Genomic DNA, 20,207 nt, shown 5'->3' with positions numbered 1-20,207 from the left:
AAAAGGTGGCACGTGTGCCAAGCATATGCAGTAGATAGTTTTATGTGAAATATCCTTGGCATTTCTTTTAGGTATTTTGATTTGTATCTATTGATTGTGATATAGAGCTTTCATATTGAAAATATTTTATTGATCATTCAAGAATTTCCATAATTTCAGCTGGAAGAAAAGATGCAGTGGATTCTAGACAGGCAGCTAAATAGGGTGACATCACAATCGTACTTCCTGTAGTAGTACGATTGTGGCATTATACTATTCAACAAATTGCTAAAATCAAATGGGTATTTATTAGGCTATTGACTTCGATTTTGCTAACCTCTTCCAAGCCGAAGATGTTTTCGCATAAAAGAAAACATGTTTGGTGCGTACAAGGTACACACGAGGTTTTTTTTTTTTTATCGTGCTTTTCTCTAATGTAGCTTGACAAAATTCAAATTTTGTAAATCAGTTCACTAGAACTCAAGATATCATAACGGTCATGAACAGTGGTGCATTATCCTATAGGCAAAAAAAGACATCTGCCTAGGGCCCCGATCAGAAGGGGCCCCAAAATCACTGTTTCAAAAACTCGTTTTTTACAAATATTTTTAAGTGATTTTTATCAGAAACTCAACCTGTCCGGGTCAATGAACTTTATATGAAGATTAATTTGAAAATTACATTTTTTTCAAAAATGGCTTTACCGATTTTGATGAAATTTATGTTAGTTCTTATGTCATATAAATTTTGTTTTTTTTTTTTGTCACAATAAAATTAAATTGAAAATGTTCTTTATTAGTTTTTTTTCTTTAGATGGGGTCTCCAAATTCCAATTTGTCTTGGTCCCCCATGAAGGTATAATTGAGCCACTTGTCATGAAAAATGCATCACACACTCTAATCACACTATTAGTGCGTGCTCAGCACAGACTAGTGATGAGAGCATGGGAAGTGCCTCTAGTGGAAGCCACAGATGACATCGCTTCCATGACTGATCAGATTTACTTGGTTGTAGGTGCCTGATGGAAGTTTCACATCAAAAAGCCCTGAATGGCTGCAAACAGTAACCCAAAAAAGATACTGTGAATAAGAAATAACCAAAGGATATTAACTCACAGAAAAGGCAGTTTTTCTTTTCTTCTATCATTTTTAACCTACAATATAATGGAAATGCTCCAAACACAAATATTTTAACAAAAATAATAACTTTCTGTTATTAATGTTCTTTTGTTTTAAGCAACTTGATAACTCCTGCTATCCAGATAGATTACATACCATAATTCATTATCTGAAATGGAACATTAAAAATCACTTGGAAAAATAACTGACACAAAGTATGAAGTTATGTAGTAGACATTTATAGATGTCTACTACATAACTGTACTCTCAAACATTTTTAAAAATAATAACTGTCCTTCCATGGGTATAAAACAAACCAAAATCAATCCAAAACCTTTTTAATTTTCAAAATTTTGAATCAATTTAGTATATTTGGTGTGTGTGTTGGGGGGGGGGGGGAGTTTCCAAAGAAGAAATCATTTATGTTGGCTATTACTACTACTAACCTTATATTGTTTTCTGGCATAGTGCTGCCATGGTTCTGGATTAGTTTTCTGACTCCAACTAGATAAAAAAAGGAATAATGGATATATTATATAAAATCTGAAAAGCTGCAAACTTAAATAAATATAAAACACACTCACACCTCACTTTTTGCATTTTTATCATTCATGGAAAATTTTTTTTTGGTCATACCTTGCCAGTAAGAGGTCATATCCTCAATCATTCACCATATCTAATTCTGCCTTTCCCATGAGCTATTATTAACCTTGCCATTCATAAAAATTGCATTAGCACAAAATATATGTACATGAGAATTGCACGTACATACATTTGAATCATCCTGTATTAAAATATTTTTTTATATAAAAAAAAATATTTTAATACAGGATGATTCAAACCTACACTAGTTAATTAAAATTTATTAATTCTTTTACTATATTGTGCATTCTACTAATCAATGACTACTCAATTGCACAATATAATAATGAATAAGTAATAATCAAAATTATAATAAATGTTGAAAGTGCCCACCTTCTTGAATACGTGTAATAGATTCTCTCATCATGTTCATTTTTTTTTTTTTTTTTTATGTGAACTCCAAACACGAGAGGTATTAAAACCTATAGTACTTAGTAACGTGCTTGGGTTGGAGGTTGAGAAGATGAAAGAAGATATTTGTTGACATTGGACTTGAACTTCTGTAGATTGTAATTTTCAGGAAATACGTATGAAGGAAGGTTGTTCCAGAAAACGGCAGTTGAATGAATAAACGAGGCAGATGAAAAGTTGGTTCTGTGGTTTGAAGTCTGACAGTAAATGGATGTTGGCTGTCGTGGCGGGCACGTGTTCGACTGTTTTGAAAGAGAGAGCGGGGAATTATAGAAGCCAATTCAGAAGAAACAGTGCCCATGGGAAGTATCTGTAGAAGAGGGATGCAGCAGAAACCGGTACGTCTATGAGACAGCGAGTGGAGAGACTCTGTTAGAGTTGAATCATTAATTAAACCTAACTGCCCTCTTCTGAATGGATCAAGAAGCCTGAGAGAGGTTTTGGGGGCACCACCCCAGAGTGTGGGAACAATATTCCATGGTAGGGCGGATTTGCGATTTGTAGAGAGGAACAGCTGTTCGGAAGAAAAGTAACACTGAGAGCAAAAGAGAGAAAACCAAGTATTTTAGATGCAGAGGAACCAATATTTGTAATGTGCATTGTGCAAAGAGAGATTAGAAGTCAGGGTAATCCCCAAAAGAAATAAATCATTTTGTCTAGAAATCGGAGTGTCACCAAAGATAAGCATAGGAGCAGAAGAATCCTTTTGCGAGATATAAGACAAGACTGAGTTTTAGAAGGGTTGAAATCAACTAAGTTGTCTTTGCCCCACTGGAGAATTACCTGAAGATCAACATTTAAGAATTGGTAGCAGATTTTCGAGAAGTTGAAGCTGATTGAGCAGGACAAGGGTTTCTCAAAATGGAAAGTGGAATGCAAGTGCTATCATTGGCAAAACTATGGATAGGATTATGGAAGAAGGTCATTAATATACAAGAGGAAAAGAGTGGGGGAAAGAACTGAACCTTGGGGGGACAGGCATTAGTGGAGAAGTTAGAAGACAGAGAGACATCTACCATCACCCTTAGTGAGCGATCAGACAGAAAACTGGATAACCAATTACTAAAAACAGTTGGCAAACCATAAGATGGAAGCTTGTTTAGAAGACCTTTATGCCAAACACAATCAAAAGCCTTTGAGATGTCAAGAGCAACTACTTGTGTTTCACCGAACCTTTCCATTGAATTAGTCCATAAATGGGTAACATAAGCCAGAATAATGACGGAATCCATACTGGCGATCGTTGATCAGATGGAAGGTTTCTAGGTAGTTTAAGAGTTGGCGGTTAATTGATTTCTCCATTACTTTAGAAAGAGTAGAAGTAATTGTAATGGGACGATAATTGGATCGGAGGGATTTGTCACCCTTTTTAGGAACTGGCTGGATATGAGCAAATTTCCAAGCAGAAGGAAAAAGGATAAAAAGAATAGGAGTAAGTTCAGGAGCACAGGTTTTGAGAACAAGTGGAGAAATACCATCAGGACCTGGAGCTTTCTTAGCATCAAGATTCGTCAAAATCCTTCTGACAGACATCCTTTTGACGGAAGACCATAGGAGGCATTGAATGGAGCTTGTTGGGAATGGTGGGAGGTGTTTTACCAAGATCATTAATACATGAGCTGGAAGAAAAATGGAATGCTAGCAGGTCAGCTTTATCCTTGGCTGAAGTGACAACAGAACCATCTGGTTTGGACAGAGGTGGGAGCAGAGATGGGCAAAAGTTGCGGCCAATAGCTTTGGCAAGAGACCAGAATGCTTGGCTACCATTAGGGCAAGAAGCAAGTTTTCTACTCTTAGCCTGTTCAAACTCTAGTTTGGACTGATTAATAACTGCTTTACAATTGTTGCGAGCTTTGGTGTAAGCAGAAAATGGAACTGAAGAATTAGAAACAAGCCGATTATGATATGCAACATTATTCTCTTGAACATCCTTAGCACATTTATTGGAAAACCAAAGTTTAGATAAAGGACGAGATTTTAAAGTGGAGTGTGGGATAAAGGATTCCATTCTTGCAAGAATAATTTCACTGACACGATCTGAGCAAAAGTTGACATCAGAAGTTTTGAAACAGTAATCCGACCAAGGAAAAGAAGTCTTGCATGTCATCCCATTTTGCATTCTTGTAATGCCAAACAACACGAGGTTGGGATAAGTCATGGAATAAAGGTTCCATTGGAGAAGAGACAATCACCAAGTTGTGATCTGAAGTGCCTAAAGGACCTCTCACTTCGACCGTGTACTTAGAAGGGTTGTTTGTGAGAAAAAGATCAAGCATATTGGCTGTATGATTACGATTGTCCGTATTCTTGTAGGTAAATGAACAATCTGTGCTAGGTCATTAGTAATTGCAAAAGCCTCAACATCTCGATCTGCTGGGTCGGTGTGACTAGAAAAGGGAGCCAGCTGGAGTTGTGAACATTAAAATCACCAAGGAAAATTACCTCACTGTTAGGAAAGTTGGACTGGAGAAAGTCAAAGAGCTCCAAGTGATTAGTGGAGTTGGGAGAATGGTAAAGACAACAGATGAATTTGACACAATGAGGTTGAGAGATTTTAAGCCAGAGAAGATCAAAGAGAGGAGATTCCAAATTGCCAAGTCTCTGACAGGGAATATCAGAACGGATATATGCACAAGTACCACCTTTGAGTGAAAGGAATCATACAGCGAATAATTTGGGCATCTGAGATGAGCAGTAGTTGAATCAACCGATAACTGAGATTCTGTCAGAAAAAGTACATTGGGTTTGGCAGACTGCAAGTGGAAATGGACATTGTTGAGATTAGAATCGAGACCATGTATATTTGTGAAATGAATTAGGTAGTGCTTGGGAGGTTTAGATCTTTTGGCAGATAAGCTTGCTCTATTAGTTTGACAATTCATGGTGTATTCAATAGAAAGAAAAAGTGGGTGGGACATGCTGTATGAAGTAATGGAATTTTTGGATATGGCATACACGTGGTAAGAATATATCCAGATCCTTGACATAACGTGGCCTCGACAATGCTCCCTGCATACACACTACTCGGAATCCCTCCAGTCACTATCTGGCAGAGTAGAGGTAGCAAGATTATAGACTAGCTGATCCAGAAGCCTCCTAGAGAATTACCAATAGGTTCGGTCCGGTGTACTAACTAGCGGCCGGCCTGCGAACACCGTTTTAGAGCTGTACCCTCGAAATGTAAGGAATACTGAATCTTGCCACTACGTTCATCATAACCTCAAAAGTCATCAATCATACTGCATGATGGAAGAGATAGGGAAGGGTTGACCGGAACTTAGCTCTAGAGACTAAACATGGGTTCCACCACTTCAAGCCTCCAATAAGCAAAGTGGTGGTATTTCACCAGTTGATGAGAGTTATCTACCACCTAGTGCTGCCTGGTAACATAGAGGGCGGCGTTCCTCCCTGTGGTGTGGGCGCCACACCTCGACCCCTGCTTACATTGTTCACACCTGGGTGGTCACCCACCATGTACTTGGGCATGGAGGTTATACCCAGGATTACTAACGGTCCCACCATCGTGAAGGTGCAAGCAGAGGATTTGGCTGTCACAGACTTTCCGGACTTTGCCGAAATTGGGTCCATTTGACTTGAGTGTCACCCGAATATCAGTTCCATCAGCGTTTTAGACTCCCAGGTAGCAAGTACAGCTTGTCTGGCATATCTGAGAGAATGTCTGTGACAACCTCAAGGACCAAAATTACACCTTTTGTTCACAATTTCATTCTGTATGTTGGCTTTCAGTTTCTCCAATGTGTGGAGATTATTTTTATACACTACTTCTGAACAAGACATCACAAATAATAATCCAGTCATGTTAAATCTTGGGAGAGATAAATTTTTGAAAACAAGATACTTGACAAAGTGTCGCAGCACTGCAACTGTTTCACTGGAAGTATGAAAAGTTGCTTCATCTTACTGAAACGAACAATAATGTTCATTGTTGCCAAAAAATGCATTAAACTAGTGTGTTAAATTCCAGCATATTTTTTCCGTCATCTGTGTTCCTGAAGAAAAAGGTCTGTTTACTTGGCAACACAAAACAAGCACCAATTTTTAGGGGATGCAAGGGGTGGTTCGTGAAGAGCAGATTTTCATTTCTGCATATCCTATTTGACTACTGACATAACTGCCGAAGTGGAACAAGTTTTGTCACTGAAGGAACCATAGTACTGCAATTATCAAGCTCTTGGTATACAGCAAATTTTTTTTTTTCCTAATATTTTAAGCCCAAAAAATCTGAATGGACAGCATAACATTCAATAGCATGCTACAGCTGTCCACCCCACTATTGTTCATTGCAGTGGGGAGAACAGCTGGGGGAGAGTATTTTTTGATACTCTTCCCAAGAGTTGCATTCTGTTCCCCCAGAACAGCACTATTTGGCACCTCTGTAGCCAGGTGGGTAGGAGCAGCAGTGCGTAGCACACGCTTCTTGATTAGACCGGGGTTCGAGCCCATGACCACCAAATACGGAGGATGTGGAAAGGTCAGGGAATGACCACCGCATATTCCTGGAGCAATATGGCCTTAGTTGCTAATGCTCCTAAAAACCAAATAACAAACAAACAAACAGCACTATTCACATTAAACATGGAAAAGGCCACATCAAAAAAAAAATAAATAAAAAATATAATAATAATGACTAGGGGTCTTCACCCCCTGCTTGCTTTGCTCATCAACACCTGCTGATGTATACTCGAAGGAGAAAACATTCAATCTACACAAATCCTTTTCACTCTTTTAGCTTGTTCCATCAATGCTTCTCCATTGTCATAAATGTAGATTTGGCCAGATCGTGGAATGTCTCTAAAAGAGATTAAATTCTTTGTTCCTTTCACCATGGCACATCCTTGTATTCGCATCGTATAAGAGGCCACCGCCACCTTGAAAGTTCATGTTTTTGGCATCAAAAGATGCGAAGGTGTAAAGATTGTTGTAGACTAACGTTTTCTCGGAAGTGTCTCCCTTTTTCCATGTTGCCAAACAACAAAGTCTTTAAAGCGTCTGGATAAGTATCTGCCATTGACAAACATACCTTTCCTCCCTGACAACACAAATGTGCGGCTCTGCCGCAATGTTGACATTCATCTACCATATCACCTAAATCACAATATGATACTTCATTGGTTTCTTCTTTATCAAGATCTTATGTTACACCTGAGCTGTTTAACAGTTCACTGAGTTTCGGCCTGTTTTTCATCCATATTAGCTACCCACTTCCTGTAGCACTTAATTTCCACTTGCTCCATCGTCATTGAACTTATTCTATAATTAGTTCATAATCTTTCAGCATGTTTCTCTCTATGTTTCCATGAAGACCAGGTGGCATCTTTTCTCTCAGAATTGGTGATTGCCAATCTAGATCACAGCACTGTGTTAATTACTAAGTTAGTGCATATAATTAGCAAATCAAACGTCATGGATTCCAGACACACTTGTCGAAACGCACTGATCAATATCTAATCAGGAAATGACCTATGTAATGCAGGAGCAATATTGTTGCATCCAAAAAAGCAGGACTAAAACATTTACAAACTATACAAATATTTAAAACATTTACAAAATACTAAACTATTTACAAATATACAAACTATATCGGGTCCCTTCATCAGCTAACATTACAAGGGAAAATCAAATGATGCCGGGTGTGGTCATGTATTAGACAGTGAACAACGTGCACAAGGTCGGTGAACATTGTGGAGGCAGTTATGACTCGAATAAGTGACGTAATTGCCCCGCCCTCTTCTTCCATTGGCTTGAATAAATATCACTAGTAGGAAAACTTTTAATGTACAGAGAGATAATGCTCTTCAATTAAATTTTCCGCCAACTGCATTTATAGTGCTTACCTTCAAAAGTGTGTTCTTTGATTTAAATTTACTTTTAATCCAATAATAGTAATCAAAAAGAACAGTTGAAATTCTGGATAAACCAAAAATGCATTTCAATTTATAACAAGGAGAAATTTGAAGCTGTTTATTGCCAGAAAGTTTCAAAGGCTATTGGTATAAAACAGGGCAATCAACAAGAAAACAGCTGAAGTGCTGGACAAACCGGAAATGCTGCAAAGCATTTACAATTTATGACAAGGAGAAATTTGAAAGCCGTTTCATATTGCCTGAAAGTTTCAAGTGCTATAGGTATAATCATGTATTCAAATATCACTGCACTAGCTCTTGCATATTAAAAATATACACTTCATACTCCTCCTACCGGATGGAATTATGGAAAAAACAGTTCTGATTAACCGAAGTTTATTGAAGTGTTGTTTTTAAAACTTTTCTTCTTTATAAAGTGTCATTTCCTGACAGGAAGTTGCTTTTGGCAGCACAGTAGCACCGCTCAGCAATGCTATTTTCAGTTTAGTTTTGGTTTCCAGTCAGTTATGTTTCAATTTTTTTTTGCAGTTTGTGGTACTAATGAGTACATCATTACAAGGGTAGGTTAAACAAATCCACTTGTTCTGCACTATCCACTAGACTGACCTTATGATTTACTGCAATAATTGTCACGATTTTTTGTTTAAGGAGACTGGACTGTACAGAAGTGTACAGTGCAGTCTCCTTTTTGGTATACAAATATGGAACTGTTTCAAGACCTCAAAATATATAGTACAGACATCAAAGGGCACTAAGTAGGTATCTCCTGCTTAGTACCCTTCATCAGGGCTGTAAAAACTGAGTGCTAAATGAATCTGCATTAAAGTGGTGGGGGGGATTTATCCATAGGAAATAAGTTAAATAATTTTAACTGGTTGGTGTGACCAGTGTTTCTGGGCAATTTTAAGTCAATTTCTCTATATAACAATATTAAATGTAGCAGAAACATTTAAGCCTTTAAATATAAATTTTTAAATTTAAATACATAAATTATGTAATAAAATATAAATATAGTATACATTCAAGAAAATGCAAGAAAACCTACCCTAAAATTACAGACTCAATGTGTTTACAATATTTACATTTACTATAAAAGAATGCAATATGCTAATTTTTAATTTTTTTATCTATATAATAATTTACTTATGTCCCTCTGTCTGTAATGCTCTGAACTTGAATAATCCAAAGACTAAACAAGCTTCTGATTCCTTTTGCAATAGGTTTTATTTAGCAGTAAAATTGAGAAAAAAATTTTCCGACTGATTTTCAAATCCTGAAATTGATTTAGCTCCCAGTGAAACTGACTTACTATTTACTTTGAGGAGAAAGACAATTACAATTTCTTAACTTTTGTCATCACAATCAACAAATCTCCGAGTCGGATTTTTCAACAAAGTTGGAATGTTTGCTCATGGGCAACTTTACGTAGCAGTTTCCAGGTCCAGATAATTTTTGTGCAATGATTTTAATTTTTTTAAAGGATGATATAGTCATACATGTAAGAAATTATTGGATTGCATTTTTACCCAAGTCTGTCCCACTGACACCTTAGCTAGCAGCAAATGGAGCCAAGGGGAAGTTTTTGTAATTACAGTAGTATTGAAATAACTGCACATTGAGATCGGATGTATACGTACAGCGCAGGTGTCTTGCAGTGCTGAAAAAAGAAAACATATATGCTTTACAGGGTTTACATCCTATATGGGTCATGTCCACCAAGACCCTTGACCTCTCAGAACCCTTATCCACACCTGTGCTTTCTGCCTGCTCACTCAAGTTATATTTCAATAATTCTCTAGTTTTACTAGGATGGGCAAGTTACTTTTCAAAAATCAACTAAGTTAGTTGGCTGATATATTATAGAATGCTTTATTATAATATCTAGAATACATGATAAAAGTAATTAAGTCACTCTGAGAAAAAAAAAAATTAACCCATTAAGTTATTTCCTTAAAAGTGACAAGTAAATCTTCCACCATCTTATACAGAAATTTTTTTTAATAAAAAAAATACTAAAACTGTGCTAGGGAAACAAGTGAAATGACAATTATGTTTAATCCATTGCTTTTGTAGAAGAGACATCTAGTCTAAAATATTGATTAAATTTCAATAACAGGGGCATTTTAATTTGCATAAGATAATTTTCTTTGGCTGTCTTAAAATAACACCCCTGTAGCATTATGCATTCTTTCTACAATGATGAAACTATAAATTATAGGTTCCCCCTACAAAGTACATAAATGTCCCGCAACAACTATGCAAAAGCAACTGTGCCCTCCCCCACAAACACCAAAGGTCATCAATGCTCAAAAAATATAGGACTCAAATTTAGGACTTGACCCTGTTGGGAAGATCATAGATACCATTTTTGGGGTGGGGGGGCTTAAGGAAGGAGTTCTTTTGATAATGAAATCACTGAAGATGCCTATACTGCTATTCACGAAAATTAAAGAGAGATCATAAAGGAATAAAAAAAAAGAAAAAAAAAAAAGAAAGGATAAAAAAAAAAAAAAAGAAAAAAAAAAAGAAAGGATAAAAAAAAAAAAAAGAAAGGATAAAAAAAAAAAAGAAGGGAAATTAATAGATGTCATTTTGATAGTGCAATTGTTAGGTAGTTCCTGTCATCTCCCACAAATCTGCATTAAATACTCTGTCCATCCATCCATATCACAGGGGGCAAAACCAGGCATGGAAGATGACAAAACTTGATAGATATAACTCTGATAGGTCACCAACACTCTGGCCAGAGTGAAAGTAAACATGGCATGAGGGAAAAAGGAATGGGTACAGCTTAAGGATTGGTTAACAGGGGAAAGCAAAGAGGGAGATATTAGAGAAGACATCTCCCAACAAAATAGAGCATGGAAACCTGAAGAAGGAAGATGCCCCATAGGAGGGCAGAATGTCATATGTGAGTTGGGGTAAGGTGGAGGGTGTAAGTGTGTAGTAAGTGCAGAGCACTTGAAAGCTGCATAGAGGCAAATCTCACATCAAAAAAGACCTTTGTATCAGCAGGTAGCCCACTCCTGGGAGGACATGGGAGTTGGCAATAAGACTGACAACTCAACTAGAGGAGGAGTAAAACCAGAAAATGGTGAAGCAGCAAAAGTTGAAATGCAAGGAAGGAGTAAAACAGCAAAAGGTGAAGCCATTGTACTAGGGACAGTAGATCCCACAATAGGAGGAATGAGCAACTACCATAGTTTGCACTGAATCCCATCTCTGCTGAGGTCCTCAGGTCAGCAGAAGAATAAGCTACTGAGAAGCTGAAAATCACATGTCAGGGCCAAGATGACCCAGTGTTAGCAAAGACAACATTGTACCACAGTAAGAATCTGCACTGGAAAAAGTTCAAGATCGGTAGGGAAAGGTTTCAGGGGACAACAGAGTGGCATCCAGTGCACCAGTGGGAGGATCATCTCTTTGAGGTTGATGTAGAGCTGGTTCATCCCAGTTCTAGGGAGGAAGGTGGAAATATTGCATGTAACAAGCAGCTAGATTCTCAGATCAAGGTATATGTTGCATTCACAAATAATATTTGTTCCAGTTTTTTGCTCTCCAGAGCAGTAAGCATCATCATTAGAAAGGCCAAGGTCTAGGAGTTTCTCCCTTACGAGATCACAGCCGATATGGAGGTAGAACAGTTGCAAGTTCAGGGAACCAGGCAGAACATTGTTCATCCATGTGTGCCACTGCAAGAATAAAGTGTATGTGGTGACACCACTTTCATCCATGCCAGACTACAGTGTCTGTCAAATGAAAGAAGTCAGCTCACTCCATATGTTTTTTTTCCCCCTCCTTAACATCCATATTGGGATGGGTGAAAATCCCCATCTTCTTGTTTAGAATGATCATGTGGAAGTCTGTGGAAAGCAATATGGAGGTCAACTGTTAAATGCCAATGGTGTCTTAGAGCACTGATGTTGTCCTGCATGCCCTAGTCAATTGCAGGAACATCAAATGTTGGATGCTGTGAAGGTGCCTATGGATGATGACTTTGCCAGAATAGTGATACCACACCACAGCATTGTAGGTAACAAAGGAAAGGAAAAAACTGCCTTGTATAGCAGGAATAGGATTCCTCACTTGAGGCCCCAGTTCTTTCTTGTAATAGGTGCTTGACTGATTGGCAACTGACAAGTGAGTGGTCCTCACAGCATATGGTAGGTGGCTTGTGACATTGAGCTTGCCCTTGAGCATAAGGGTTGTACATCTGTCAGTAAAAACAGTAAGTTTGTGGTTGCTAGTCCATTATGCCAGGGCTGAGAGAGCAAATCTGATCTGGTATTCCAGCTCCAATTGTGTGCGGCTCTCAAGGATAACCAGGTTGATTATGTACAATAGTAAGGTTGCATTCTGGAATAAGGTCCTTAAAAGCCAGTCATCCAGCACCATATTCCAGATTGCAGGGTCCAGGATCTAACCCTGGAGGAGTGGGGAGAAAACAGCCTCTGGTAATAGGAACGCTACTGTGGAGTTTAGTCTTTATGGTGGTTTTCCAATTGAGGTGTCCTGTTTCTTCATCACAGTGTTCCTATACACAAGTCCTATTCACTCTCTGAATAGGACTTGTGAATTCCAGGAATTAAACAACCCAACAGTCCAAAGCTGCACCCACTCCCCACAGTGATTATTTTCTCTTCAGAAATTTGAAGAAATACAATGAAGAAAGTGTTTTCAGAGGCCAGATCAAAGACTTATTTATTTCAGGTATTTTCTCTTTGCCCACAAAATGGAGGATATGTTCTGAACTCAAAGGAGCATAGGAGCTTAAAAAAAAAAAAAAAAAAAAAAAAAAAAAAGTTGGTTTCTTTATTATGAAGGCAACTGCTTCAACTTACTAAATTTTTCCATGGAATCTGTCCACATATGAACATACCACCATAGCATTGAGGAATCCACACTGGATCACTAATCGTAGGGAAAGTAAAGAAGAAAGAGAACTGGAAAGTATAGTCATAAAAAACACCTGCTCCTATGATAATTTTTCCATAGTTTTGGTTTCCTTTTCCTTCCACTTTGCTACCACTAAGATTTGGCCATAAAGTAACCACAAGAAACAATTTTTTTTTTCTTTTCTTTTTGTTAACAAGCTATTTGTTTCTAATGATGTTATTTGATCTTATTATATGTTGCCAGAATTAAAAATAAAATTTAAAGTTTCCCATTTTAAACTATTTCTTGTCTTTTTTATTCCACAAAAACCTGAATGGTGAATAAAGTACCTACTGCTGTTTTGTTTTTAGCATTCCTGATGAGCAGTTAAAGAAAATAGCCAAATATGGACCAACTGCCATGCAAAAGGAAAAGCACCAGGGGAATAACAGCATAAAAAAGTTACACAAAATGGGTTAATCTTGGAGTGCAGATTTATAAACAAGGGTGCAAACACAATCAGGACCTACAAATTTTAGCATTAAAGATTGCTCTAGGTCTAATCTTTCAGAAGACCAAGGAAGGCATTGAGCAGGATGCATTTAGTACACTAAGAGGTGCTAGGATGTGTGGGATGCAACTGATGTCACACCACATCAGTTGCATCCCAACTGATATCACACCACATCAGTTGCATCCCAACTGATATCAATCTTGAATGTTTCGAAATTGAGCTTAGATTTATTACTTTTGTTTTTAACTGATGCAAGTCTTAGTGTATGCAGAAAATGAAACTAGGGATATCAGAAACAGCAAAAACTTCATCTCTACCAATCAGATCCATCAACAAGGTAATAGCAATATTTTTCGCCATATAGTGCAAGGAAGCCACAAGCTTTTGCTGCACCAGGAAAAAAAAAAAAAAAGTAAATAAGAAAAGAAATTATATGCTTCCCTCCTAACACAGGTAACCATTTAGTTGACCTCTGAATTTATTCAAGCTGTTGGCCTCAACTACCTGCGAGGGAAACTTGTTCCAGAAATCAACAACTTGCTGGCTAAAAGAAAATAAGCAGAGACAGATGTAGTGATAGAGGAAGAACATTAAACATCATAAGAAAAACTACATGTATCACTGTTAGAAACACAGGATAAGAGAAAGTAAAATTTTAAAGAAAAATCAAAACATCCTGGATGATTAAGTTGGAAGATCATCAGAGACATAAAATGAATTTGGCAGAATAAATGAGGCAAAGGGTCAAAAGAAGATGAGATTCCATATAAAAGTCTGATGAGGAATATCAAAGAGTCATGGAAAGTGATAGTTGGGAGATTCTGTCAGAAAAAATTAAGTGTTCCATAGAAAACTGTATAGGAAATACATTATATTACCCCTATGGACAAATTGAATGAAAAAGTTTATTCGAACTCAAGCAGCTGCTCTTGACATTTCTAAGATTTTGATCATGTTTGGCAAACCTTTCATCTTAAGGATTGCCAACTGTTTTTTGCAATTTGGTATCAGGTTTTTTCTCTGTGACCACTTGAATACAAGTGATGGTACATGGCTCTGTCTTATGACTTCTCCACTAATACTGGTGTTTCCCACGGTTCAGTTCCTTCTCCCACTCTTTTCCTCTTGTACAATGACCTTCCACTGACTGGAAATCCTATCCATAGTTCTGTTGATGATAGCAAATTGCTTTCCACCTTTTAATTCGAGAAAATTTTGCTCTGAACAAACAGCTTCAATTCCTTGAATATGCACCACCAATGATCTGCAGGTAACTCCCCAATGGAGCAAAGATAACTCAGTAATTTCAAAGTTCCTTCTAAAACTTAGTCCTGTTTTATATCTCACTTTTATTCAATATCTGATTGATAGTGAATAAAAGTAAATCTACAGCTGATTTACTTTTATTCAATATCAATCAGATTTATAGACAAGATTGCTTATTAATGTTAGGGATTACTCTGACTTCTAATCTCTTTGCATAAGCACATCACAAATATTGATTCCTGTGCATTTAAAAAACTGGGCTTTCTCTTTCTTTGTCAGCATTACTTTTCTCTAAACAACTACTCAACTGTACAAATCTCAAGTCCACCCTACCATGGAATATTGTTTCCAAGTGGGGTGGTGCCCTAAGCTTCTCTCAGACTTCTAAACTCCTTTCAAATGAGGGCAGTCAGGCTAATTAATGACCCACCTCTTACAAAGACTCTCCACTCTCTTATAAACACTGTTTCTGCTGCATGCCTTTCATATAGATACTTCTATGAGCACTGTTCTTCCGAACTGGCTTGTGTAATTCCCCCCTCTCTTCCAATCCAAACATGTCACAACCAATCAAAATCCATTTACTGTCCAACTCCAAACTTACAGAACCACCAGAACTTTCTTCTTCCTCATATGTCCCTTCAACTTCATCTTTCTGGGACAACCTTCCTTCATATGTATTTCCTGAAAATGCAATACAGTAATACCCCGACTTACGCGAACTCGGAGTTACGCGGTTCTTGATTTTTTCGTTTGGCAACGCTGCCGCCCACTATCTTCAAGGTCGTTTTTCATATGTTATCGATATACGTGCGACGGCGGAGAATGAGAGCGAAAGATGAACAAAATTCAACTTTGCTGCTTTTATGTTTTTTATATCAGTGAAGGGGAAACACATTTCATCATAATAACGTAAAAACCAACACAATTCCAGCTATCGGTATAATCGCAAATGCAATTAGATTGAGTTGACTACCAGTTTATAACAGATTTCACTAGCAGAAACGCAACTGGATTTTTATTGTTTTATGGTAGTAACCCCTAGAAATGTGAGGTGTTAATAGTGTATCTCTGCCTTTATGGTGTTGTTTATTCAGTTGCTACATGCGCGCAGCTTTGTTTATGCGTATCAAGTGTGCCTCCTCGTTTTGTAATTGTGCTTTATTCCCTAAAAATGAGTAAAATACTTAATTAAAAGGTGTGAAAAGGAAGCGTCCTGGTGAAGACACTGCAGATTCAGAGAGAAAAAGAAAAGCAATTATCGATAAACAGAGGCGGACTGGTCAAAAATTCTTACCCGAGAAAATTTATAGTGGCCTCATACTATGGTTTATGGCCAAAATCACACTGGCCCACCGGGGTTTCCCCGGTAAGGCTTATGGCCAGTCTGCCTCTGTCGATCGAGAAAAAATATGAAATTGTGAAACGCTTTGAGCGAAATGAAAGACCATGTGATATTGCACGTGCTACAGACCTAAATGAAGCAACGGCGAAAAGCACATGACAATTGCAAACTTGACAGGTTGAAAATTGAAAAGGGCTCAATTGTAAAGGGCTTAAAAATTTTAGAAAACATAGACTCCAACGAAGAACGCGTTATAGCTACAAAGCAAGGAATAAAAAAATTATTAGCTTGCTACGAAGAAATTCTGCGTGAAAAAAAGAACGCGCTGTGTCGTCAGACGAATTTGTTAGATTTTATGAAGCCATCGACATCGAAATAACTTTTTAACGTAAGTCATTTGTTTTTTTAATACATATTTTGTATTAATATGTATAAAGAACTGCAATTTTATTAATATTTTTCTTCTAAACTAGTGTTTTTGTTAGTCCTTGGTCCCAATTAAGCAAAATTTATATGTATTTATATGCAAAGTTGTACCCCGACTTACGCGAATTCGACTTACGCGATTTTCGTTGGACCCACCTATCGCGTAACTTCGGGGTATTACTGTATACAGAAATTCAAGTCTAATGTCAACAATTATCTTCTTCCCAACCCTCAACCAACATACTGTACTAAGTAGTATAGGTTCTAATACCTTTTGTGTTTGGGGTTTTTGTTAAAAAAAAAATGTTTCTGCACACTGGATAACATTATCACACTGATCCTGCTTTAATAGTTTTCATTGTATTTAATATTTGTATTATGTAAGAATATTGTGAAAATGACATTTCTTGATGCCACAGTCCATTTTCTCCCCATGTTGTATAATATTTGCTGCCTTAATAAAAGAAGTGAAATTTCATTAAACTTTCATCCTAGATAAAAAAAAACAAAAAAAAAACACAAACTGATATTTAACTCATAATGAAATTCTACAGAAATACTTGAAAAACTGAATACAATAACATTGTAGCAGCTGAAATAGTTCATAAAATTATCAAAGCAATTTTGTGTTATTTTGCTTACCTTACATCAGGACTCTTCAAAGCCAACCGAAGTAAATAACCACCAGCCATTGTCATACCAGTTGCAACTATTACCACTAATGGAATTAGCTGAAATTTCAGTTAACCATAACTGTATTATTGTACTAATTTTTGGGATTTATTTAATTATTGTATTAATTACAAGTTTCATATAAAAGTTTGTTAATAAGTTTATACATACAAGTTTATTACTTAATGCATTTGAAGAAGTAAAGGCCAGGTCTGGGCTATGGTCTTTTCGTTCTGAAAAGCCCAACCTGACCTAGCATTTCAAAAAATTAAGTTATCAACACAGGCTAGATCAAAAAAAATATTATCATCATAATTAATTCTAGATTTTCAGCTTCCAGAACAGGTCCACAGATAAATTAAGCCAAGTTGACTGGGATTTATTGTTGACTTAATTCACCAACTGAAGTGATTTTTCAAATAACCTCTCTCAATAAGACTCAACATATATTAAAGGTAGAAATTATCTGAACTTCACATCAGCATGGAATATAAATAGAATGAAATAAAAATTAATCAAATGTTGTGGATCAATGGATCTAACAAATAAACACCAGTTGGGATTCTTTACTGTCATCCATTTATCAAAGTAGCCTGTCAAGCAGTCAACCGGCCAGTCAGACAAATTAGCCCATTTTATAGTAGGTTTTTTTTACCATGTCTTACTAATCATGGCAATTACCAGGCTTTTCATACCAACAAAGAAATACTGTTCAAGGCTTAGACCTAATTGGATAATTGAAACAAAATCAGAAGAGGAATTCTTGATACTGAACATGAAAAAGACACCTGGGAGGGATGGATGGATGGGATCTATCCAATCATATTAAGAGAGGTGGCAAAGGAAATTAGCAGGCTTTTAGCCATAATTCTGAGGGATTGCTTGAATTCAGGGGAGATTCCGATGGACTGGAGATAGGGATGTATGAATGTATCAGCAATTCATAAAGTGGAATAAAAAGGTGACAAGTAATTACAGACTGGTTAGCTTAACATCTGTTCCAGAGAAAATAATGGAGTCACTGGTTAAACAAGTAATGAAAGACCATCTGGACAAGAATGCAATTCTACTGCAGTCACAGCATAGATTCGTTAAAGGGCGGTCTTGTCTAACTAATCTGATAGGTTAGTATGATGCAGTGACCAAGGAATGGATGCAAAAAATAATTCTGATATCACGTACAGCCACTCCCTGACATACGTAAGGGTTGCATTCTGCGGAAAACTACGCAAGTCGGAATTTCGCTAAATGCTTATGCAGCACTCGCAAATTTGATTGAAGCAAAAAAGAAATGTTCAACGAACATGTAAATAGAATTATTTATTCAATTTTTTTTCTCATGTGCAGGAAAAATTACAAAAATTTTGAAATTATAAAATTACAAGAAGAGAGAGGAGACAGGCATGTCAGCAAGTTTTACCTGTCGAGCATCATTGCCAGAATTAACTCTCCAGCTGATAAGCACACTGTTGCAGATGTTGAGGGCTGTGCAGATTTAGAAGGGATTTTTTCAAACACATCACAAAATTTTTCTGCAGCTGCAGAATCAGCACTGGTGACTTCACTGCATACTTTGATGTTTTGTAAACCAGTGTGATGCTTAAATTTATTAAACTGCCCGTTCCTTGCCATGAACTTGGCTTGGGGTTTGCAGTACTTATCCTTAATATCTTCATAAATACTTCTTGCTTTTGCTTGAACGGCCATTGGACTCAGGGGCACTTGCTTCCGAAGCTGATTTTCCATCCATATTATTAATAACTTTTCCATCTTTGATATAGCACCTGAATGCTGTTTTGTGATCACTGTTGATCTTAACTGCACTGATCCTTTAACACATTCTTTTATATGTGCACTGTCCCTTAAAATAGTATTTACTGTTGAAGCAGCAAGACCTAATTCCGTGCAATAGATGACAAATTTTGTCCTGCTTCGTACTTCTTAATTAATCATCTTCATTTCTAAATCAATTTTGTTTCATTTCCTAGCACTGCCAGCATTTGCACTTTCCATTCACCATTGTAATAAGTAAATAGGAATGAAGAGAAGATTCTGAAAATTTATTTGTTTTTTATATGATTGAAGATTTCGGTGAAGGGGAACACATTACACCATAATAACATAAATACCCACACAATTCCAGTTATCAGGATTATCACAAATGCAATAAGATAGAGTTTACTACCTGTTTATAATAGGTTGCACTAACAGAAAAGTCCAATAAACCAGAAAGTGCAAATTGTTTTTTTTTTTGTTTCATGGTAGTGACCTCCAGAAATGTGTTTTAGAAAAATATCACAAAAGTAGTGCAATTCTCTCTATAAAGTCATTATAAAAATGACCTTTTGGAGAGATAAACAGCTTAGATATATAGCAAAAATTTCAACTTCCGAGGTCTTGGAACAAATTACCAAAAAAAAAGTGTTATTGGGTTCACATTACAATATTTTTATGATACCTCCATTTATTCCTATGGGATGCAAAACAAGTTTCCACAGTTTTTTTAAGTTTGCACCGGACAGCAAAAACGTATGTAAAGTTGAATTTCCGAATAAGTCGAGTATTACGTTTGCTAGGGCGTGGCTGTACTTTAATTTAAAGAAAGCTTTTGATACTGTTATACAAAAGACTGCTGTACAAACTGGAGTAGTGGGGCATTAAGGGCAAGTTAGTGCTCTGAATAAAAGGATGGTTAAGCAGGAGAAGATAGAGAATGGTTATCAATGGTCACTACTCTTTGTGGACTAATGTATATCAGTAGAGGAGTCCCACAGGATTCAGTGCTGAGACCATTGCTGTTTTCAATATTTATTAATGATATTGATGAAGTTGGCAGGGTGGTTAATGACAGTAATCAGAGTGAGCTACTGCAACAAGGTCTAGGAAAATTAAGTTAATTAGCTGAGAAATAGCAGTTGAAGTCTAACATTGCGAGTCTAACATTGAAGTCTAACATAACAGGCGAAGGCAGATTACGAGAAATCCTTGGCAAGGGATGCAAAGATTGTTATTGTTATTTATTGTTATTTGGATTTTTAGGAGCATTAGCAACTAAGGCCATATTGCTCCGGGAT

The 20,207-nt window shown here is 36.8% G+C and overlaps 1 protein-coding gene across 1 annotated transcript in view; it reads right to left on the bottom strand.

The window, feature by feature from the left end:
* The window catches only part of ND-MLRQ (NADH dehydrogenase (ubiquinone) MLRQ subunit), a 67,270-nt gene that overhangs the window by 23,410 nt on the left and 23,653 nt on the right, over positions 1-20,207 (bottom strand). Inside the window, exons 2-3 of the mRNA XM_090381615.1 lie at positions 17,104-17,192; positions 1,544-1,601 (exon numbers count right to left, since the gene is read on the bottom strand). Of these exons, the coding sequence (XP_090237741.1) occupies positions 1,544-1,601; positions 17,104-17,192 (147 nt within the window). The remainder of the gene's footprint in view (positions 1-1,543; positions 1,602-17,103; positions 17,193-20,207) is intronic.

The sequence above is a fragment of the Mastigoproctus giganteus genome, chromosome 9 (assembly GCF_048544385.1).
Source record: "Mastigoproctus giganteus isolate SK-2022 chromosome 9, ASM4854438v1, whole genome shotgun sequence".
NCBI classification, from domain to species: Eukaryota; Metazoa; Arthropoda; class Arachnida; order Uropygi; family Thelyphonidae; genus Mastigoproctus; species Mastigoproctus giganteus.
The sequence above is the reverse complement of the archived record's forward strand: the minus strand, read 5'-3'. Positions and strand labels throughout refer to the sequence as shown.